Source organism: Hyla sarda, chromosome 1, assembly GCF_029499605.1.
Source record: "Hyla sarda isolate aHylSar1 chromosome 1, aHylSar1.hap1, whole genome shotgun sequence".
Taxonomy (NCBI): domain Eukaryota; kingdom Metazoa; phylum Chordata; class Amphibia; order Anura; family Hylidae; genus Hyla; species Hyla sarda.
In genome coordinates this window covers 10,583,909-10,607,800 of record NC_079189.1, presented here as the reverse complement: position 1 = coordinate 10,607,800, position 23,892 = coordinate 10,583,909, and the positions used below count along the sequence as shown (strand labels likewise).

Genomic DNA, 23,892 nt, shown 5'->3' with positions numbered 1-23,892 from the left:
AGATAGGAGGACGGGATAGGAGGATGGGATAGGAGGTCGGGATAGGAGGTCGGGATATGAGGACGGGATAGGAGGTCGGGATAGGAGGTCGAGATAGGAGGAGGGGATAGGAGTATGGGATAGGAGATTGGGATAGGAGGTCGAGTTAGGAGGTCAGGATATGAGGACAGGATAGGAGGTGGAGATAGGAGGACGGGATAAGAGGACAGGATAAGAGGTCGGGATAGGAGGTCGGGATATGAGGATGGGATAGGAGGTCGAGATAGGAGGATGGGATAGGAGGTCAGGATAGGAGGTCGGTGTCACGGATCGGCAGGCTGGAGGTGGATCCTCTGTGTCAGAGAGGGTTTGGCGTGGACCGTGTTGGTGGACCGGTTCTAAGTAGCTACTGGTTTTCACCAGAGCCCGCCGCAAAGCGGGATGGTCTTGCAGCGGCGGTAGCAACCAGGTCGTATTCACCGGCAACGGCTCAACCTCTCTGACTGCTGAGATAGGCATGGTACAAGGGATAAGGCAAGAGCAAGGTCGGACGTAGCAGAAGGTCAGGGCAGGCAGCAAGGATCGTAGTCAGGGGCAACGGCAGGAGGTCTGGAACACAGGCTAGGAACACACAAGGAAAGGCTTTCTCTGGCACAAGGGCAACAAGATCCGGCAAGGGAGTGCAGGGGAAGTGAGGCATAAGTAGGGAGTGCACAGGTGGAAACTAATCAAGGTGATTGGGCCAGGCACCAATCATTGGTGCACTGGCCCTTTAAGTCTCAGAGAGCTGGCGCGCGCGCGCCCTAGAGAGCGGAGCCGCGCGCGCCAGCACATGACAGCAGGGGACCGGGACGGGTAAGTGACTTGGGATGCGATTCGCGAGCGGGCGCGTCCCGCTGTGCGAATCGCATCCCCAACGGCCATGTCAGTGCAGCGCTCCCGGTCAGCGGGACTGACCGGGGCGCTGCAGGGAGAGAGACGCCGTGAGCGCTCCGGGGAGGAGCGGGGACCCGGAGCGCTCGGCGTAACAGTCGGGATATGAGGATGGGATAAAAGGACGGGATAGTAGGTGGAGATAGTAGGTGGAGATAGGAGGACAGGATAGGAGGACAGGATAGGAGGTCGAGATAGGAGGACGGGATAGGAGGTCGAGATAGGAGGTTGAGATAGGAGGAGGGGATAGAAGGATGGGATAGGAGGTTGGGATAGGAGGGTGGGATACGAGGTCGAGTTAGGAGGTCAGGATATGAGGTGGAGATAGGAGGTCGGGATAGGAGGTCGGGATATGAGGACGGGATAGGAGGTCGAGACAGGAGGACGGGATAGGAGGTTGGGATAGGAGGTCGGGATAGGAGGTTGAGATAGGAGGAGGGGATAGGAGGAGGGGATAGGAGGTCTTGATAGGGGGTCGGGATAGGAGGTCGAGATAGGAGGATGGGATACGAGGTCGGGACAGGAGGTCGAGATACAAGTACGGGATAGGAGGACTGGATAGGAGGTGGGATAGGAGGTCGGGGTATGAGGATGAGATATGGGGTTGGGATATGACAACAATATATGGGGATGGGATCTGAAGTCAAAAGCTTCCTCCTCTGTTGATTTTCCTCCCCAACAAGGATGAGGAAGGAAAAACCGGGCAACGCCGGGTACAAAGCTAGTATATATATATATTTCAAGCTTATACAAACTGGTTAATTAACATTCAATTATATATTATAATGTTTCTATGTGATTACTGTTCATAGATAGAGGTGGGGGTGAATATTTTCATTTCTTCCTTTTCCCCAGTAGGTCAGTTTTTCTATTCATTTCAGATTTCAATAAAATGATAAAACATTTTGGGAAAAACCCACACCCTAAAAGTCCAGCACTGGACGCCATTACTGCAAAGATCTCCACAGCCACCATGGATTTCCCTGTGGTGCTCAGATAAGCCGGGATCATGGCGATCCAGACACTGCAGAACAGCAGCATGCTGAAGGTGATGTACTTGGCCTCATTGAAAGTGTCCGGTAATGTCCTCACCATGAAAGCCAGAACAAAGCTCACCGCTGCCAGGAACCCCAGATAACCCAACACAGAGTAGAACCAGATATCTGAACCTGTATTACACTGAATGATGATCTTCCCAAGATAAGACTGAGTGTCCAGGTCCTGGAATGGGGGAGAGATAGACAACCAGATAACACAGATTACAACTTGAATGGATGAACACAACAACACTATGGTATAGGGCAGCTTCACACTCAGCCATTTTCTCCAGGGACTTCCAGGCTTTGTGGACTTAAAAGCAACACAAACCATAACAGTCTTGACAAGAAGAGAAGAGACGGCGACTGAGAAGAAGACTCCAAAACTGGTTTCACGTAATCTACAAGAGACATCACTGGGACGACCAAGAAATAAGAAGACAGAGAGGAAGCTGAGGAGGATGGAGACCAGGAGGAGATAACTCAGGTTTCGGTTATTAGCTTTAACAATAGGAGTGTCCCGGTAGGAGATAAATATTCCAAATATGAAGCCAGTCACAAGACATCCGAAGATGGAGACACAGGAGAATACAGAAGCCATTGTGTCATTTTGGTAAGAGATGAAATCTATGACTTTGGGCAGGCATCGGTCTCTCTTCTCATTTGGCCATTCATCACTTGGGCATTTCATGCAGTTTTCTGAATCTGTGGGAAGATTTCATAACATATTACAATAATTTCCAGGACCATGATATTGAGGGCCTGTCTCGCACATTGAACCCCCACAGATCAGTTTTTCAGGTGAGCCTTGACAGCCAGATCCAAATTTTATACTAGGCTGCTATTTTCTTCAATGGCAACGCCAGTACACAGTGGGAAGAGCTGAGACTTCTATCCAGGTGCCACTCCTCACCCAATAAGTTGATTGATGGGGGTACCAGTTTGCTTGTGGATAGGCCATCAATACTATTTCCCTTGAAAACCCCTTTAAATCTACAATTAATTCAATTTATGGAGAATTAAAAACTGAGACAAGAGGGTGCGGCAAAATAAAGCAATATGGATCTACCACTTAGACCCAATTCAGCCCCACTATATATTTCTTGTACACTAGTACCCAGTACTAGTGATTTGTACAGTAGTAGAATGATTTCCTTGTTGTGTATTTTTATGCCCCTTTTGATGCTCACCATGATTGTATTTGACTTGGCTGCTGCTGCTCGACTCTGGCCGCTATTGTCTGTACCAAAAATGTTGATATGTCATAGAGTCATATGAAAAAGTTTACCCTGACATAAAAATAGAAGATGATGTGAGAAGGGTAGGCTTAGTCCATTCTCTCTCTGGGCTTATTATCCCATGAACGAGACAGTCTTCTAATACAAGTCTATGGGACCATGTCACTCACATATACACAGAGCAGGTAGATAAACACACACCCTGAGCAGAAAATAGTTCAGTAATAGGAGATAAATTATTGTTAGATACATTACCAGTAGAGATGAGCGAGTCAAATCCGGCACACCTGGATTTAACCCAAACTTTATGATATTTCCCGCTTGGCAAACACTCAAGCTTTTACTGGTTGGACACATGCGATCCAGTAAAAAGCATGAAAAACCTGAAAGCATGTTTTTTTGGCAGACAAAAGAAGCAGGGCAGGCAGAGGGCGTTGAGAGGATGTAGGGAAAGCAGCAGATCACATGATAACTCAGGTCTGTCAAGTGATTTGCTGCTTACTGTGTCAATCAAGCAAAAAGGCCAATAGGACACAGCCAGGGACATAGTTAAAAGGCCAGTGATGTCACCCACAGCGTTCAGAGCACTGGGAACTTCTGCAGTGAGAAGACAGAGAGAGGGAGCCAGACATAGGGATAGTTAGTGGTTAGAAAGAGAGACACTGTGTGTTTTTGTGTGTGTCAATAGGATTCAATCCCAATACACTCCTATACACTAAAGCAGCATATAAGAGGACATCCTAATCACAGCTTCTGAAAGACTCATCTTTTGCTACCACAAATCCACAGCTTTTTTCAAGGCTCATACCTGCATATACCTGAATTGGATAATGTTTCTGAACCAGCTCCAGTGAGGTGCAGTGATCTGTGCCACCCTCCCACAAAGTGTATTATAGTGGCACCTATATACCTATAGGGTCAAAAGGATGAGCCAATTAAAGTCAAACAGGGCTTTTAAAAATTATCCCCACCAAAAATCACACATATATAAAGAAAACTGGGGTATGACTTACAAGTTAAAACTGTAATTTATTGGGTTAATCACTAAAAACATATAACCCCTTAACATACAACAATAATTATTCTCCTATGACCGCCAGGGAATAATATACTCTCGGAGAATAGATAAATTATCTCCACCGCCACCTTATTATTCCACAGATACAGTTATTGCACATATATAATTGCACATCCCATTAGTCACCAAAAGGGTTAACTATAAGTCTGATATTGCACAGTTATGAACAACTACCACTCTTAAGTCAGATGTAAGTGGTCTGTTGCAATTAACTAAAACTATGCTAGAAGAAAACACATAATAGGGCAGGCCCTTGAGATGGATGTCACGATGCCGGCTGGCAGGAGGTGGATCCTCTGTGCCAGAGAGGGATTGGCGTGGACCGTGCTAGTGGACCGGTTCTAAGTCACTACTGGTTTTCACCAGAGCCCGCCGCAAAGCGGGATGGTCTTGCTGCGGCGGTAGTGACCAGGTCGTATCCACTAGCAACGGCTCAACCTCTCTGGCTGCTGAAGATAGGCGCGGTACAAGGGAGTAGACAGAAGCAAGGTCGGACGTAGCAGAAGGTCGGGGCAGGCAGCAAGGATCGTAGTCAGGGGCAACGGCAGGAGGTCTGGAACACAGGCTAGGAACACACAAGGAAACGCTTTCACTGGCACAATGGCAACAAGATCCGGCGAGGGAGTGAAGGGGAAGTGAGGTATAAATAGGGAGTGCACAGGTGAACACACTAATTGGAACCACTGCGCCAATCAGCGGCGCAGTGGCCCTTTAAATCGCAGAGACCCGGCGCGCGCGCGCCCTAGGGAGCGGGGCCGCGCGCGCCGGGACAGGACAGACGGAGAGCGAGTCAGGTACGGGAGCCGGGATGCGCATCGCGAGCGGGCGCCACCCGCATCGCGAATCGCATCCCGGCTGGAGACGGTATCGCAGCGCACCGGGTCAGTGGAGCTGCCCGGAGCGCTGCGGTAGCGAGAGTGAAGCGAGCGCTCCGGGGAGGAGCGGGGACCCGGAGCGCTCGGCGTAACAGTACCCCCCCCCCTGGGTCTCCCCCTCTTCTTAGAGCCTGAGAACCTGAGGAGCAGACTTTTGTCTAGGATATTGTCCTCAGGTTCCCAGGATCTCTCTTCAGGACCACAACCCTCCCAATCGACCAGGAAAAAGGTTTTCCCTCTGACCTTCTTGGAGGCCAGTATCTCTTTAACGGAGAAGATGTCCGAGGAGCCGGAAACAGGAGTGGGAGAAACAAACTTAGGAGAGAAACGGTTGATGATAAGTGGTTTAAGAAGAGAAACGTGAAAGGCATTAGGAATTCGAAGAGAAGGAGGAAGAAGAAGTTTGTAAGAGACAGGATTAATCTGGCACAAGATTTTGAAAGGACCAAGATAGCGTGGTCCCAATTTGTAGCTAGGGACACGGAAGCGGACATATTTAGCGGAGAGCCATACCTTGTCTCCAGGAGAAAAAATGGGGGGAGCTCTTCTTTTTCTATCAGCAAACTTCTTCATGCGTGATGAGGCCTGTAAAAGAGAATTTTGGGTCTCTTTCCATATGGTGGAAAGATCACGAGATACTTCATCCACAGCGGGCAAACCAGAGGGCAAGGGAGTAGGGAGGGGGGGAAGAGGGTGACGGCCGTACACCACAAAAAATGGGGATTTGGAGGAGGATTCAGAGACTCTGAAGTTATACGAAAATTCGGCCCATGGTAGAAGATCTGCCCAGTCATCCTGGCGGGAGGAAACAAAATGGCGTAAATAATCACCCAGGACCTGGTTAATTCTTTCTACTTGCCCATTGGATTGAGGATGATATGCAGAGGAAAAGTTTAATTTAATCTTGAGTTGTTTACAGAGAGCCCTCCAGAATTTTGACACGAATTGGACGCCTCTATCCGAGACGATCTGCGTGGGCAACCCGTGAAGACGAAAAATGTGTACAAAAAATTGTTTTGCCAACTGAGGCGCTGAAGGAAGACCAGGAAGAGGGATGAAATGTGCCATCTTGGAGAATCGATCAACGACCACCCAAACAACAGTGTTGCCACGGGATGGGGGTAAGTCCGTAATAAAGTCCATACCAATCAGAGACCAAGGCTGTTCGGGGACAGGCAGAGGATGAAGAAGACCAGCGGGCTTCTGGCGAGGAGTCTTATCCCGGGCACAAACAGTGCAGGCTCGTACAAAATCCACAACATCCGTCTCCAGAGTCGGCCACCAATAGAAACGAGAGATGAGTTGCACGGATTTCTTGATACCCGCATGACCTGCGAGATGGGAGGAGTGACCCCATTTGAGGATTCCGAGGCGTTGGCGTGGAGAAACGAAGGTCTTCCCTGGAGGAGTTTGCCTGATGGAGGCTGGAGAAGTGGAGATCAGGCAGTCAGGGGGGATGATGTGTTGCGGAGAGAGCTCTACTTCCGAGGCATCCGAGGAACGAGAGAGAGCATCGGCCCTAATGTTCTTATCGGCAGGCCGAAAGTGAATTTCAAAATTAAATCGGGCAAAGAACAGAGACCACCTGGCCTGGCGAGGATTCAGCGGTTGGGCAGACTGGAGATAGGAGAGGTTCTTGTGATCGGTGTAAATAATAACTGGAAATCTTGATCCCTCCAACAGATGCCTCCAATCCTCAAGTGCTAATTTAATGGCTAGAAGCTCTCGGTCCCCGATGGAGTAGTTCCTCTCAGCTGGAGAGAAGGTCCTAGAAAAAAAACCACAAGTAACAGCATGCCCGGAAGAATTTTTCTGTAGAAGGACCGCTCCAGCTCCTACAGAGGAGGCATCAACCTCCAATAGGAAGGGTTTAGATGGGTCAGGTCTGGAGAGCACGGGAGCCGAAGAAAAGGCAGACTTGAGCTGTTTAAAGGCGTCTTCCGCTTGAGGAGGCCATGACTTAGGATTGGCATTCTTTTTGGTTAAAGCCACAATAGGAGCCACAATGGTGGAAAAATGTGGAATGAATTGTCTGTAATAATTGGCGAACCCCAAAAAACGTTGGATAGCACGAAGTCCGGAGGGGCGTGGCCAATCTAAGACGGCAGAGAGTTTGTCTGGATCCATTTGTAGTCCCTGGCCAGAGACCAAGTATCCTAGGAAAGGAAGAGATTGACATTCAAACAGACATTTCTCCATTTTGGCATACAGTTGATTGTCACGAAGTCTCTGAAGAACCATGCGGACATGCTGGCGGTGTTCTTCTAGGTTGGCAGAAAAAATCAGGATATCGTCCAGATATACAACAACACAGGAATATAAGAGATCACGAAAGATTTCATTAACAAAGTCTTGGAAGACGGCAGGGGCGTTGCACAGGCCAAAGGGCATGACCAGATACTCAAAGTGTCCATCTCTGGTGTTAAATGCCGTTTTCCATTCATCCCCCTCTCTGATGCGAATGAGATTATAGGCACCTCTTAAGTCCAGTTTGGTAAAGATGTGGGCACCTTGGAGGCGATCAAAGAGTTCAGAGATGAGAGGTAGGGGGTAGCGGTTTTTTACAGTGATTTTATTAAGACCACGGTAGTCAATGCAAGGACGTAGAGAGCCATCTTTTTTGGACACAAAGAAAAATCCGGCTCCGGCAGGAGAGGAAGATTTGCGGATAAAGCCCTTCTTTAAATTTTCCTGGATATACTCAGACATAGCAAGAGTCTCTGGGACAGAGAGAGGATAAATTCTGCCCCGGGGTGGAGTAGTACCCGGGAGGAGGTCAATGGGACAGTCATAAGGCCTGTGAGGAGGTAAAGTCTCAGCTTGTCTTTTGCAAAAAACATCCGCAAAGTCCATATAGGCCTTAGGGAGACCGGTTACAGGAGGCACCACAGGGTCACGGCAGGGAGTACTGGGAACCGGTTTAAGACAGTTCTTGGAACAAGAGGGGCCCCAACTCTTGATCTCCCCAGTGGACCAATCCAGGGTAGGGGAGTGGTGTTGAAGCCAGGGTAGTCCAAGGAGAATTTCGGAAGTGCAATTGGGGAGGACCAAAAACTCAATTTTTTCATGGTGAGATCCGATGCACATTAGGAGGGGCTCCGTGCGGAAACGTATGGTACAGTCCAATCTTTCATTGTTAACACAATTGATGTAGAGAGGTCTGGCGAGACTGGTCAGCGGGATGTTGAACCTGTTGGTGAGAGAGGCCAAAATAAAATTACCTGCAGATCCGGAATCCAAGAAGGCCATAGTAGAGAAGGAGAAGGTAGAGGCGGATACCCGCACAGGCACAGTAAGACGCGGAGAAGCAGAGTTGACATCAAGGGCTGTCTCACCTTTGTGCGGGGTCAGCGTACGTCTTTCCAGGCGGGGAGGACGGATAGGACAATCCTTCAGGAAGTGTTCGGTACCGGCACAGTACAGGCAGAGATTATCCATGCGGCGTCGTGTCCTCTCTTGAGGTGTCAGGCGAGACCGGTCAACCTGCATAGCCTCCACGGCGGGAGGCACAGGAACGGATTGCAGGGGACCAGAGGAGAGAGGAGCCGGGGAGAAAAAACGCCTTGTGCGAACAAGGTCCATATCCTGGCGGAGCTCCTGACGCCTTTCGGAAAAACGCATGTCAATGCGAGTGGCTAGATGAATGAGTTCATGTAGGTTAGCAGGGATTTCTCGTGCGGCCAGAACATCTTTAATGTTGCTGGATAGGCCTTTTTTAAAGGTCGCGCAGAGGGCCTCATTATTCCAGGATAGTTCTGAAGCAAGAGTACGGAATTGTACGGCGTACTCGCCAACGGAAGAATTACCCTGGACCAAGTTCAACAGGGCAGTCTCAGCAGAAGAGGCTCGGGCAGGTTCCTCAAAGACACTTCGAATTTCCGAGAAGAAGGAGTGTACAGAGGCAGTGACGGGGTCATTGCGGTCCCAGAGCGGTGTAGCCCACGACAGAGCTTTTCCAGACAGAAGGCTGACTACGAAAGCCACCTTAGACCTTTCAGTGGGAAACTGGTCCGACATCATCTCCAAGTGCAGGGAACATTGAGAAAGGAAGCCACGGCAAAATTTAGAGTCCCCATCAAATTTATCCGGCAAGGATAGTCGTAGGCCTGAAGCGGCCACTCGCTGCGGAGGAGGTGCAGGAGCTGGCGGAGGAGATGATTGCTGAAGCTGTGGTAGTAGCTGCTGTAGCATCACGGTCAGTTGAGACAGCTGGTGGCCTTGTTGCGCTATCTGTTGTGACTGCTGGGCGACCACCGTGGTGAGGTCGGCGACAACTGGCAGAGGGACTTCAGCGGGATCCATGGCCGGATCTACTGTCACGATGCCGGCTGGCAGGAGGTGGATCCTCTGTGCCAGAGAGGGATTGGCGTGGACCGTGCTAGTGGACCGGTTCTAAGTCACTACTGGTTTTCACCAGAGCCCGCCGCAAAGCGGGATGGTCTTGCTGCGGCGGTAGTGACCAGGTCGTATCCACTAGCAACGGCTCAACCTCTCTGGCTGCTGAAGATAGGCGCGGTACAAGGGAGTAGACAGAAGCAAGGTCGGACGTAGCAGAAGGTCGGGGCAGGCAGCAAGGATCGTAGTCAGGGGCAACGGCAGGAGGTCTGGAACACAGGCTAGGAACACACAAGGAAACGCTTTCACTGGCACAATGGCAACAAGATCCGGCGAGGGAGTGAAGGGGAAGTGAGGTATAAATAGGGAGTGCACAGGTGAACACACTAATTGGAACCACTGCGCCAATCAGCGGCGCAGTGGCCCTTTAAATCGCAGAGACCCGGCGCGCGCGCGCCCTAGGGAGCGGGGCCGCACGCGCCGGGACAGGACAGACGGAGAGCGAGTCAGGTACGGGAGCCGGGATGCGCATCGCGAGCGGGCGCCACCCGCATCGCGAATCGCATCCCGGCTGGAGACGGTATCGCAGCGCACCGGGTCAGTGGAGCTGCCCGGAGCGCTGCGGTAGCGAGAGTGAAGCGAGCGCTCCGGGGAGGAGCGGGGACCCGGAGCGCTCGGCGTAACAATGGATAATTATAAATGACAGGGAAGACTGATGTATGCTGTCCCTAATCCGCCTATTAATCCCTAATGTGTTGTGCTAAAGAGCCCTTAATAGCAGCTTCCCCCTCACTGTTTGGCACGTAACTGGGCCACTCGTCCTAACAAGGACGACTGCCTGTCAGGATTCGGCAGGCTGGAGGTGGATCCTCTGTGCCAGAGAGGGATTGGCGTGGACCGTGTCGGTGGACCGGTTCTAAGTTGCTACTGGTTTTCACCAGAGCCCGCCGCAAAGCGGGATGGTCTTGCAGCGGCGGTAGCAACTAGGTCGTATCCACCGGCAACGGCTCAACCTCTCTGACTACTGAGATAGGCGCGGTACAAGGGATTAGACAAGAGCAAGGTCGGACGTAGCAGAAGGTCAGGGCAGGCAGCAAGGATCGTAGTCAGGGGCAACGGCAAGAGGTCTGGAACACTGGCTAGGGATACACAAGGAACGCTTTCACTGGCACAATGGCAACAAGATCCGGCAAGGAAGTGCAGGGGAAGTGAGGTAATATAGGGAAGTGCACAGGTGAACATACTAATTAAAAGCCATGCGCCAATCAGTGGTGCACCGGCCCTTTAAATCGCAAAGAACCGGCGTGTGCACGCCCTAGGGAGCTGGGCCGCGCGCGCCAGGACAGCACAGACGGGGAGCGGGTCTGGTAAGCGTGTCAAAGGGGCGTTGCAAAGCCCAAAGGGCATAACCAGATATTCAAAGTGTCCATCTCTGGTGTTAAACGCGGTCTTCCACTCGTCCCCTTCCCTGATGTGGATGAGATTATATGCACCTCTTAAATCCAATTTGGTAAAGATGTTGGCGCCACGTAGGCGATCAAAGAGGCAGGGGATAGCAGTTTTTTATAGTGATTTCATTAAGACCGCGGTAATCAATGCAAGGTCGTAAGGAACCGTCTTTTTTGGAGACAAAGAAGAACCCTGCTCCGGCAGGGAAGGAAGACTTGCGGATAAATCCCCTTTTTAAATTCTCTTGGATGTACTCTGTCATGGCAAGTGTTTCCGGAGCAGACAGAGGATAGATCCTGCCCCGGGGTGGAGTGGTACCAGGGAGGAGATCAATAGGACAGTCATAAGGCCTGTGAGGAGGCAAAGTCTCTGCTTGTTTTTTGCAAAAAAAAAATCAGCATAGTCCAGATAGGCCTTGGGGAGACCTGGTATCGGAGAAGACATAGGGTTTTGACTGGCAGGACTGGGAGCAGACATAAGGTATTTTTTGTGGCAAGAAGTACCCCAGTTCTTGATTTCCCCGGTGGTCCAGTCAAGGGTAGGGGAATGGCGTTGCAGCCACGGTAGTCGAAGAAGAATTTCAGAGGTGCAGTTAGAAAGTACCAGAAATTCAATTTTTTCGTGATGGGGTCCAATGCACATTAAGAGGGGTTCTGTGCGGTACCGCACGGTACAGTCCAATCTTTCACCATTAACAGAGGCGATGTAGAGGGGTCTGGCGAGACTGGTCACTGGGATGTTGAACCTGTTGACAAAAGAGGCCAAAATTAAATTTCCTGCAGATCCGGAATCCAAGAAGGCCACAGCTGAGAAGGAGAAGTTAGAAGAAGAAATCCGCACAGGCACAGTAAGACGTGGAGAAGCAGAGTTCACACCTAGAGCTGTCTCGCCTTTGTGCGGAATCGGATTGCGTCTTTCCTGGCGTGGAGGTCGGATAGGGCAATCTTTCAAGAAGTGTTCGGTACTGGCACAGTACAGGCATAGGTTCTCATTGCGGCGAGGTGTCCTCTCTTGAGGTGTCAGACGAGACCGGTCTACTTGCATGGCCTCCACGGCTGAAGGCCCAGGAACAGATTGCAGCGGACCAGAGAAGAGAGGAGCCGGGGAGAGAAACCGCCTTGTGCGAACAAAGTCCATATCCTGGCGGAGCTCCTGACTAGTGTTGCTCGCGAATATTCGCAATGCAAATTTTATTCGCGAATATCGCATATTCGCGAATTCGCGAATATTCGTGAATATAGCACTATATATTCGTAATTACGAATATTCGTTTTTTTTTTTTTTTTCACAGTACACATCACAGTGATCATCCCTCTCTGCTTCCAGCTTGTGTGGTGTAAAGAAGGCTCTAATACTACTGTGTGAGACTGGTGTGCGAATTTTCGCATATGCGAATTTTAACAAATGTTAATTTTCACATACGCGAATTTTTGCATATGCGAAAATAAAACGAGAATATTATGAATATGCGAATATTCGCGAATATATGACGAATATTCATTCATATATTCGCGAATATTCGCGAATTCGAATATGGCCTATGCCGCTCAACACTACTCCTGACATCTTTCGGAAAAACGCATGTCAATGCGGGTGGCAAGATGAATAAGTTCATGCAGGTTAGCAGGGATTTCTCGTGCGGCCAGCACATCTTTGATGTTACTGGATAGGCCTTTTTTGAAGGTCGCGCAGAGGGCCTCGTTATTCCAGGACAATTCGGAGGCGAGAGTACGGAATTGGATGGTGTACTCGCCTACTGAAGAATTACCCTGGACTAGGTTCAGCAGGGCAGTTTCGGCAGAAGAGGCTCGGGCTGGTTCCTCGAAGACACTTTGAATCTCCGCAAAGAAAGAGTGTACAGAGGCAGTGACAGGATCATTGCGGTCCCAGAGCGGTGTGGCCCATGACAGGGCTTTCCCAGACAGAAGGCTGACCACGAAAGCCACCTTTGACCTTTCAGTTGGAAATTGGTCCGACATCATCTCCAAATGCAGGGAACATTGCGAGAGAAAACCACGGCAAAGTTTAGAGTCCCCATCAAACTTGTCCGGCAATGATAAACGGAGGCTGGATGCGGCCACTCGCTGTGGAGGAGGTGCAGGAGCTGGCGGAGGAGATGGTTGCTGAAGCTGTGGTAGCAGCTGCTGTAGCATCACAGTCAGTTGAGACAGCTGGTGACCTTGTTGCGCTATCTGTTGCGACTGCTGGGCGACCACAGTGGTAAGGTCAGCGACAACTGGCAGCGGGACCTCAGCGGGATCCATAGCCGGATCTACTGTCAGGATTCGGCAGGCTGGAGGTGGATCCTCTGTGCCAGAGAGGGATTGGCGTGGACCGTGTCGGTGGACCGTTCTAAGTTGCTACTGGTTTTCACCAGAGCCCGCCGCAAAGCGGGATGGTCTTGCAGCGGCGGTAGCAACTAGGTTTTATCCACCGACAACGGCTCAACCTCTCTGACTGCTGAGATAGGCGCGGTACAAGGAATTAGACAAGAGCAGAGTCGGACGTAGCAGAAGGTCAGGGCAGGCAGCAAGGATCGTAGTCAGGGGCAACGGCAAGAGGTCTGAAACACTGGCTAGGGATACACAAGGAACGCTTTCACTGGCACAATGGCAACAAGATCCGGCAAGGAAGTGCAGGGGAAGTGAGGTAATATAGGGAAGTGCACAGGTGAACATACTAATTAAAAGCCATGCGCCAATCAGTGGCGCACCGGCCCTTTAAATCGCAGCGCACCCGGTCAGCGGGTCTGACCGGGGCGCTGCGAGTAGGAGAACGCTGTGAGCGCTCCGGGGAGGAGCGGGGACCCGGAGCGCTCGGCGTAACACCGCCGTGCCTCCGGACCCTGTCCCTGTCCTGTTACGTGCCTAACAAATGTGTACAGCAGAGGGAAATAAAGTGCAATATGTGCTATTAGAAATATACAAAAATTAATGAGGAGTGCCTTGAATCATGTTGATGTGTAACCAACCATAAAATACAAACATCACCTAGCCTCCAACGCGGCGTTTCGCTATACTTAGCTCGTCAGGGAGACATGTTTGCTGGCTTTTATATCCCGGCAGGGTGGAATGGCAGTGGCAATCTTACTTACCCTTCGCGGTCTTTTTACGTATTATACTCCTCCCTTTTTGGTGAGGTCACCAATCTGCATCAACAAGGAGCTGCCACTGGCAGCTTAATTTTTGTATTTTTCTAATAGCACATATTACACTTTATTTCCCTCTGCTGTATATTATTTCCCTCTGCAGTATATTATTCCCTTGAGGTCATAGGAGAATAATTATTGTTGTATGTTAAGGGGTTATATGTTTTTAGTGATTAACCCAATAAATGACAGTTTTAACTTGTAAGTCATACCCCAGTTTTCTTTATATATATAAATATAGGGCCTGTCAACACAGTAGTGAATATAATAGATTTCTGGAAACACGATCAGTACACATTGGCCCTCATTTACTTAGAAAATCGGGTTGTAAGTCTATGTTGCTTTCTTACCCGATTGCTTTTTTCCCCTGGTATTTATTATTATTATGTAGCATCCTGTTTGTCGCACGTGCATTTTTTTGGCTTGGTTTCCAACTCCTCTGAGTTGTAGGGAAAAAATCCACAACAATTCACCAACTTGGGGTTGGAAAGCTTTATAAATACGTGGGAAAGCTCAGAAATGTTGAGTTACGCCCCTTTTTCGGGGTTGGGAGAATCCAAATCTGTTCTGTCGGGAAAAAATGTTGCATCGTGTCACAGACAAATATGCGACAAAGAAACCCGACAAAACAAGTTGGGTTTAGAATAGTAAATCAGGGCCATTGTGCTGTCTCCTCTGCCACCCAAAAAGCATGTTGAAATTACACATATCTTGCCCGTAGTGTTATACGGTTCTGGTGTATTAAATATTGTTCCGCAAACACCTTCTGCACTCATTGTGCTGTCATCTCTGCCACTCAAAAAATGTTCAAAACATTGAAACCTAGATTTGACAAGAAGGTTGGTGAAAAATCACCTTAAAAGGATAAAAGTAACCCAAAAAAACATGTCTGGAAAACGACTTGGTGGGCAGGGCAGAAGATTCCCACCATTTTTTCTGCCAGTAAGAGTGTTCGTGGCAGTACTAGTATAGGTGGTGGCAACAGTAGCCAGGTGTTGTGTGATAGCCGCATCAGCCATCCCAAGTTCTTGTCACGATGCCGGCTGGCAGGAGGTGGATCCTCTGTGCCAGAGAGGGATTGGCGTGGACCGTGCTAGTGGACCGGTTCTAAGTCACTACTGGTGTTCACCAGAGCCCGCCGCAAAGCGGGATGGTCTTGCTGCGGCGGTAGTGACCAGGTCGTATCCACTAGCAACGGCTCAACCTCTCTGACTGCTGAAGATAGGCGCGGTACAAGGGAGTAGACAAAGCAAGGTCGGACGTAGCAGAAGGTCGGGGCAGGCAGCAAGAATCGTAGTCAATAAGGAATAGCAGGAGGTCAAATACACAGTATGGAGAAACACAGTAACGCTTTCACTAGGCTCTAAGGCAACAAGATCCGGCAGGGGAGTGCAGGGACAGAGAACAGATATAGTCTGGGAACAGGTGGAAGCCAATTAAGCTAATTGGGCCAGGCACCAATCATTGGTGCACTGGCCCTTTAAGTCTCAGGGAGCTGGCGCGCGCGCGCGCCCTAGAGAGCGGAGCCGCGCGCGCCAGCACATGACAGCAGGGGACCGGGACGGGTAAGTGACCTGGGATGCGATTCGCGAGCGGGCGCGTCCCGCTGTGCGAATCGCATCCCCGACGGCCATGACAGTGCAGCGCTCCCGGTCAGCGGGACCGACCGGGGCGCTGCGGAGAGAGAGACGCCGTAAGCGCTCCGGGGAGGAGCGGGGACCCGGAGCGCTAGGCGTAACAGTACCCCCCCCTTAGGTCTCCCCTTCTCTTTGTCCGGTAACTGCCTCCCCTGGGATGAGGACACCGGGAAAGAATGGAGGGTTTCCTCAACGGCAGGCAGTACAGCAGGAGTGGGAATGGGGAGGGAGGGCAGAGGGCGAGGCCTGGCACGGGGCAGTGTGACACCAGGACGGGGACCATGGGGAGGCACCGAGGCTTGCCTGACTGGACTGGGAGGGGGGGAGAGGCACTTCTTATGGCAGGCAGAGTCCATAAAGACCTCAGGGAGACCGGTTACAGGGGGAACCACAGGGTCACGGCAGGGAGTACTGGGAACCGGTTTAAGGCAGTCCTTGAAACAAGAGGAACCCCAGCTCTTGATCTCCCCCGTGGACCAATCCAGGGTTGGGGAATGGTGTTGAAGCCAGGGTAGTCCAAGGAGAATTTCGGAAGTGCAATTGGAGAGGACCAAAAACTCAATTTTTTCGTGATGAGGTCCGATGCACATTAGGAGGGGCTCCGTGCGGTAACGCACGGTGCAATCCAACCTGACTCCGTTGACCGCAGAAATGTAGAGTGGCTTGATGAGACGGGTCACCGGGATGCGGAATTTTTTCACCAAGGAATCCAAAATGAAATTCCCAGAGGCACCGGAGTCCAAGCAGGCCACGGCTGAGAGGGAGGAGTTGGCTGCAGGAGAAATCCGTACGGGTGCCGTGAGACGTGGAGAAGCCGACTTAGCATCAAGAGACGCCACACCCACGAGAGCTGGGTGCGAGCGTGCGTTTCCCAGACGTGGAGGACGGATAGGGCAGTCCACCAAGAAATGTTCGGTACTGGCACAGTACAGACAAAGATTTTCTTCCCTACGGCGATTCCTCTCTTCCTGGGTCAGGCGAGACCGATCCACTTGCATGGCCTCCTCGGCGGGAGGCCTAAGCGTAGATTGCAACGGAGACTGTGGGAGAGGTGCCCAGAGATCTAAGTCTTTTTCCTGGCGGAGCTCTTGATGTCTCTCAGAAAAACGCATGTCAATGCGAGTGGCAAGATGAATGAGTTCATGTAGATTAGCAGGAATTTCTCGTGCGGCCAGAACATCTTTAATGTTGCTGGATAGGCCTTTTTTAAAGGTCGCGCAGAGGGCCTCATTATTCCAGGATAGTTCAGAAGCAAGAGTACGGAATTGTATGGCGTACTCGCCAACGGAAGAATTACCCTGGACCAGGTTCAGCAGGGCAGTCTCAGCAGAAGAGGCTCGGGCAGGTTCCTCAAAGACACTACGAATTTCCGAGAAGAAGGAGTGTACAGAGGCAGTGACGGGGTCATTGCGGTCCCAGAGCAGTGTGGCCCATGACAGAGCTTTCCCAGACAGAAGGCTGACTACGAAAGCCACCTTAGACCTTTCAGTAGGAAACTGGTCCGACATCATCTCCAAGTGCAGGGAACATTGTGAAAGAAAGCCACGGCAAAACTTAGAGTCCCCATCAAATTTGTCCGGCAGGGACAAGCGGAGGCTAGGAGTGGCCACTCGCTGCGGAAGAGGTGCAGGAGCTGGCGGAGGAGATGGTTGTTGCTGCTGTAGCTGAGATTGAAATTGCTGTAGCTGTGACTGAAGCTGCTGTAGCTGCGACTGGAGTTGCTGTGTCATGGTGGACAAGTACGACAGCTGGTGATCTTGTTGGGCAATCTGTCGGGCTTGCTGGGCGACCAGTGTAGTGAGGTCGGCGACAACTGGCAGAGGAACTTCAGCGGGATCCATGGCCGGATCTACTGTCACGATGCCGGCTGGCAGGAGGTGGATCCTCTGTGCCAGAGAGGGATTGGCGTGGACCGTGCTAGTGGACCGGTTCTAAGTCACTACTGGTGTTCACCAGAGCCCGCCGCAAAGCGGGATGGTCTTGCTGCGGCGGTAGTGACCAGGTCGTATCCACTAGCAACGGCTCAACCTCTCTGACTGCTGAAGATAGGCGCGGTACAAGGGAGTAGACAAAGCAAGGTCGGACGTAGCAGAAGGTCGGGGCAGGCAGCAAGAATCGTAGTCAATAAGGAATAGCAGGAGGTCAAATACACAGTATGGAGAAACACAGTAACGCTTTCACTAGGCTCTAAGGCAACAAGATCCGGCAAGGGAGTGCAGGGACAGAGAACAGATCTGGGAGCAGGTGGAAGCCAATTAAGCTAATTGGGCCAGGCACCAATCATTGGTGCACTGGCCCTTTAAGTCTCAGGGAGCTGGCGCGCGCGCCCTAGAGAGCGGAGCCGCGTGCGCCAGCACATGACAGCAGGGGACCGGGACGGGTAAGTGACCTGGGATGCGATTCGCGAGCGGGCGCGTCCCGCTGTGCGAATCGCATCCCCGACGGCCATGACAGTGCAGCGCTCCCGGTCAGCGGGACCGACCGGGGCGCTGCGGAGAGAGAGACGCCATAAGCGCTCCGGGGAGGAGCGGGGACCCGGAGCGCTAGGCGTAACAGTTCTCACTGCCTGAGAGAGGTTATGTGGTTTCACAGGATGATCCGGCTCTACTGGAATAGTTCTGTCATACGACTTCTGAGGAGGAAGACACTGACAATATGACCACCGGTCAGTGGATTCCTTGCCATCTAACACTGACATGGGAAAGTGGAAAGGTCCATCCTAAACGCTGGGGATATGATAGAAACTTTTAAATACATAAAGGGAATCAACACGTTAAAGGAAAAGAGCATATTTAAAAGAAGAAAAACTACCACAAGAGGACATACTTTTAAATTAGAAGGGCAAAGGTTTAAAAGAAATATCAGAAAGTATTACTTTACTGAGAGAGTAGTGGATGCATGGAATAGCCTTACTGCAGAAGCGGTAGCTGAAAATACAGAGAAGGAGTTTAAGCATGCATGGGATAAGCATAAGGCCATAATTCATATAAGATAGGGCCAGGGACTATTGATAGGATTAAGGTTATTGGGCAGACTAGATGGGCCAAATGGTTCTTATCTGCCAACACATTCTATGTTTCTATGTTATCTCTGGCTTTGCTTCCCTCCTACTGCTATGCAGAATGATAGCACTAGCCACAAGGAGAATTTGTGTGGGGACAGTCAAGCTTTGGAGTGTGTTGGCGAGGTGGAGGTAGAATCAGTGGTCGAGCCCTGGTGGTGGTAGGCGAGGTGGGGATACTGTAAGGGATCAAGGTGGCTATGCTGAGGGGGGAACAAGGAGCCCAAGAAGTCCATGCAGAGAGGAGTGGCATGGATGATGAGGAGTTTGATGTTGACAAGGATGTGGTGTTGGACAGGGTGTGGGAACCACCTGGGCATGAGTTGACATGTCCAGAGCAGGAGGGTAGTGGCATTGTCAGCGAAAAAGTGCATAGCCGAGGTACGGGAAGAAAACCTGTGAAACGTAACTGGCATAGGGCTACTGGTCTGATGAGCTCAAGTGACGGCGACGCTGCTGCATGTCCAGGTTCTATTAAAAAACCATCCAGAGGAGGGGCACAGTCAGGTAGTGCAGTACCTGTCTGATATTCTGATGTGTGGAACTTTTTTTTCACTTTACCTGATGCAGAGAACATGGCAATATGTCATTTCTGCAAATAGAGGGCCCAAGTTTAGGAACTACGTCCCTACTTAGGTCACCAGCGTCACCACAAGGCCGTGGGGGACTGTTGAGGCACCCAACAAATTGAGGAAAATGCTGCTGCTTCTATTGATGATCCTCCTGATCCATCCCAAAAGTCTAACAGCCAGGCCTCTTCCACAGGCAGCACATTTTCGGGATTTGCTTCATCTGTGTTATCCATTGGGGAATCCATGTCCTCCAGACAACAGAATTCTCCCCGTCACCCTGTTGTAGTGAGCGTACCCAGTCGGCATTATTTTGCAAAGCTAATTTCTTGAGACAGTGTGATTTAAATTGGCAGCTAAACCGGGACATTTGTCATGTGCTCTTGCAAACAGCCTGCGGCCAGCCAGGGCTGCCGGCCAAATTAAAATAGCTTTTTTTGGCAATGTGCTACTTCCAGCCAGCCCTCGGCCACCCAGCTTGTTGGGGCAAAAGTCTGATTTATTGCGGTTGCTGTTGCAACCTCCCTGCAGCCAGCCAGGCCTGGGTCACCTGGCTTGCCAAATTTGAATTACTTCTAATGGTTTCTCAACCTGCTCAACTACAACTTCCTCCAATAACCAGTATGGCATGTTCTTCTGGTAATTTCAGCCAGGTCTATTCATACACAACCCAGGCAAGTCAGCATCACCAGTTCAGGAACCATATAATTGAATTTTTCTTTTAAGTTCAAAATTAAAAAACAATTGAAACACTTTCAAATTTAATTTAAAATACACCACTATCCTGCTACTACCAGTTCGCCATCACCTGCTGAACGCTGTAGACTTAAGTCCGCAATCTCATGCTGTACGATACTAACATCAGTCAGCCACCACCTGCTGTATACTGGCTACTACTTAAAAACACCAATCCACCATCATCCTACTTCTATTTAGGCCTACATGTACACAACCCATCATCCACAAAAAAGGGATAATTTTTGGCACGCTGAGATAAAGCCACTGTGTCTTCCCATGCCTCTGTGTGCATATTAACACCAGAAGGCATCTACCAACAACCAGGGATACTTTATGCCGCTTTTGTTGTGAATAGGCCTAAAAATGGGCAAGCTGTAATAGTTACCATGGGTAACTGCATGTCGCCATAACTGAGCCTTGAAAGCACTTTAAAACTACTTGTATACATTCCTGGCAGTGTTAGTCAGGGGTTTAGAGCTCTTAGGCAGTGTTATAAATGTGTCATTGCCGATTCAATGTTGACCCAAGCAAAACCGAACTAGTGATTTACGAAAAGTTTGTCAAGTCTAGCAAACCGAACTTTTGAAAAGTTTGTTGAACTCTAATTATCAGCAAAGTACTGAAACAATAGTAACTACTCCTCATACTACTATATGCTGGTTATATTGGATATCTCTCCTTCTATTCATACTACTTTATACCAGTTATATTTGACATCTCTCCTTCTACTCATACCGGTTATATTGGATATCTCTCCTTCTGAACATGGGACGCAGTCATAGAAGCAGGTATAGATTGATTTTCCCGCCTTTTTCCGGCTTCCAGGTAAACATGGGTCTGAGCAGCAGGATACTGGGACCTGAATGAAAAGACAAAAACCTTCACTGGAATGTGTAAATGTGACAGTTAGTTATCAGTTGGTAGGTAAGGTACGCTATACATATGAGCACCGATCTCAAATAAATATATATATAGATCTATATATATTTGAGATCGGTGCTCATATGTATAGCGTACCTTACCTACCTACTGATAACTAACTGTCACAAGATTACCCCCTAAGCTATAAGCTAGGCAGTTTGTGTTGTGCCAAATACTGCCGCGTATGAGTACACCTGAAAATAGAGGGTATACCGTGAAAGAGAATTGAAATGAGATATAAAAAAGGGGGAGGGATGAAGAACCCCAGGTTATATAGACAGTGACAGCTGCGGGTTCTGATATGTAAGCTGAGCCCCTCCCAGAAATACAGGCTAATGAATTAGCCTTCCCACTTGTGATCGGTGCTCATAGGTGTAGAGTACCTTACCTACCTACTGATAAGTAACTGTGACAAGATAACCCCCAAGCTATAAGCTAGAAAGTTTGTTTTGTGCCAAATACTGCCGCATAGGAGTACACCTGAGAGGGCAAAACTCAAATGTCAGAACAAAAACACTTTTATTACAAAACATGCTACATCACCATTACAAATTTCTGATCTTGGATTAGGTATGCATCTCATATATGTACTAGACTTCTAGCTCCCTAATTTCTTAATCACATGAGCTGGAACACTGTGACGAGATGCTGAAGCAGCTGCTCTGATGTGAAGAGAATGACCAGATATAACTGCCGGATAACCACCTAAAGATTTAACTAAAACACGTAAATACTTCACAAATATCGAGGTAGACAAGGTGCCACCATTGAACAGAAGCAAAGGGCTATCACTGCTGTGACCTTGGCAAGCAGAAAACTACGCATGCAAGACTTTGACTGGGCACCACCCATGAGATGTGGGAAAATAACATACTACAACTAACTGGCCAGGCAATGTAGTTTGAGTACTATTTAACCTTCAAGCATAATGATCCGAATCCCATGATAGCTGGTGCAATTGTAAGAATGGATCTTTACACGTAATTTATATGTAAATTTACCAGGCCTGAGAAACCCATAATAGCCCAAGAATAATGCAGCCTTCAATGTTAAACTATCGATATAACCACATGGGGATCTATCTAGCACATCGGCCAGTTGTGTGAACAAGTCCCTAGTTAACGGTTGCCGGCTGGGGGGTTTACAAACCTGACTCTTCTGAATACCCTCCAGAGCCACTTTGAAGGTATGCAATCCAAATATGGACGCCCTGTTGGGACGGGACAAAGTGAGGAAATGTTGGAATCTGTAGGCGCTATATAAATAAATAAAATAGACTCCTGACATCTCAATCTTTATGGTATTATAGGCCAGGTGAAGGGAAAAGGGGCAAAACCTGATGAATGCTAATAGGAAAGAAGTGGAATTTGGGTCTTCCTCTGGATGATTGCCACAAAACTTTGTGAACGTACTCCAAGACGTGTGGGCACACGTGAAGTGAAAATTGTCACACAATGATAACCACATTATTCTTCTAGCTAATGACATGATGACTGGGGAATTGGATTTACCCTTGAGTAGTATGTCAACTGTAGCCGCATTATCTGACACAAACATAACTGTCTTCTTGTACCACTGATGACCCCCACACTAGCCGCTGCCACTGTCGGGTAGAGCTCAAACAATGCTGAATTGGCGCTGAACCCAGGCAGCTGGAACACCTCTGTAGGTAAAGTATTAGCTAACCAGTGATTTTCCCAGATGGCTGCGAACCCCACCGTGTATGACGCATCTGAGAACACAAAAGGAGACTGATTGTTGACCCCAGGGACAAAGAAAGAAATTCCATTCCAGTCAGATAAAAAAGCGTCCCACATCACAAGGTCAGCTATGGCATATCTATCCAATTGAACAATATAATTTTAATTGGGTACCAAAGACATTAACCCCTTAAGGACTCGGTTTTTTTTTCGTTTTTGCACTTTCTTTTTTTCCTCCTTACCTTTTAAAAATCATAACCCTTTAAATTTTGCGCCTAAAATTCCATATTATGGCTTATTTTTGCGCCACCAATTCTAATTTGCAGTGACATTAGTCATTTTACCAAAAAATCCACGGCGAAACGGAAAACATAATTCCTTGTGCTACAAAATTGATGAAAAAATGCCATTTTGTAATTTTGGGGGCTTCGGTTTCTACGGAGCGCATTTTTCAGTAAAAATGACAGCTATTCTTTATTTGGTAGGTCCGTGCGATTAAAAAGATACCCTACTTATATAGGTTTGATCTTGTCTTACTTCTGGAAAAACATCATAACTAGATGCACAAAAATGAATACGTTTGAAATTGTCAAGTTTTGACCCCTATAACAATGACCGTGCTGTTTAATTAATTATATATTTTTATAGCTCGAAAATTTCCGTATGCGAAGGAACCACATATGTTTATTTTTATTTACACAGTTTTTTTATATTTTTTTTAAATGGGAAAAGGGGGTGATTCTTACTTTTATGAGCATAAGTGAAAAAACAGAAGATATAGCTTTCAGGCACTGCGGAGCAATAGAGACCAGCCTAACATGTTGGACAATTAACTGCCGGTATAACAACTGCTGCTGTTTCTGGGGATCTAGGGCGGTGCGGCTTCAACAGTAATGTAGAAGATATAGACTTCAAAAGCAAGAGACAAAATTAATTGCACTCACCGCATGTGTAGTCCCGATATATCAGACGTTTATTCCATACAAATTGGAAGCAGCAAATCCAGGAATGGTAATTCCATGGAGCGGGGAGTGAGAGCAGCCGCTCTCGAGACGCAGGGGCACTCGAGAGCGGCTGCTCTCCCTCCCCACTCCATGGAATTGCCATTCCTATATATGCTGCTTCATCGTTGTACAGAATAAAGGTCTGATATTTCAGGACTACACATGCGGTGAGTGTGATTCATTTCGTCTC

General features: G+C 49.1%; 1 protein-coding gene across 1 annotated transcript in view; it reads right to left on the bottom strand.

Annotated features, from left to right (window-relative positions):
- Positions 1 to 1,746: 1,746 nt before the first annotated feature.
- The window catches only part of LOC130267152 (vomeronasal type-2 receptor 26-like), a 35,030-nt gene continuing 12,884 nt past the window's right edge, over positions 1,747 to 23,892 (bottom strand). Inside the window, exons 2-4 of the mRNA XM_056545052.1 lie at positions 22,510 to 22,730; positions 20,813 to 20,936; positions 1,747 to 2,654 (exon numbers count right to left, since the gene is read on the bottom strand). Coding sequence (XP_056401027.1) covers positions 1,747 to 2,654; positions 20,813 to 20,936; positions 22,510 to 22,730 — 1,253 coding nt within the window. The remainder of the gene's footprint in view (positions 2,655 to 20,812; positions 20,937 to 22,509; positions 22,731 to 23,892) is intronic.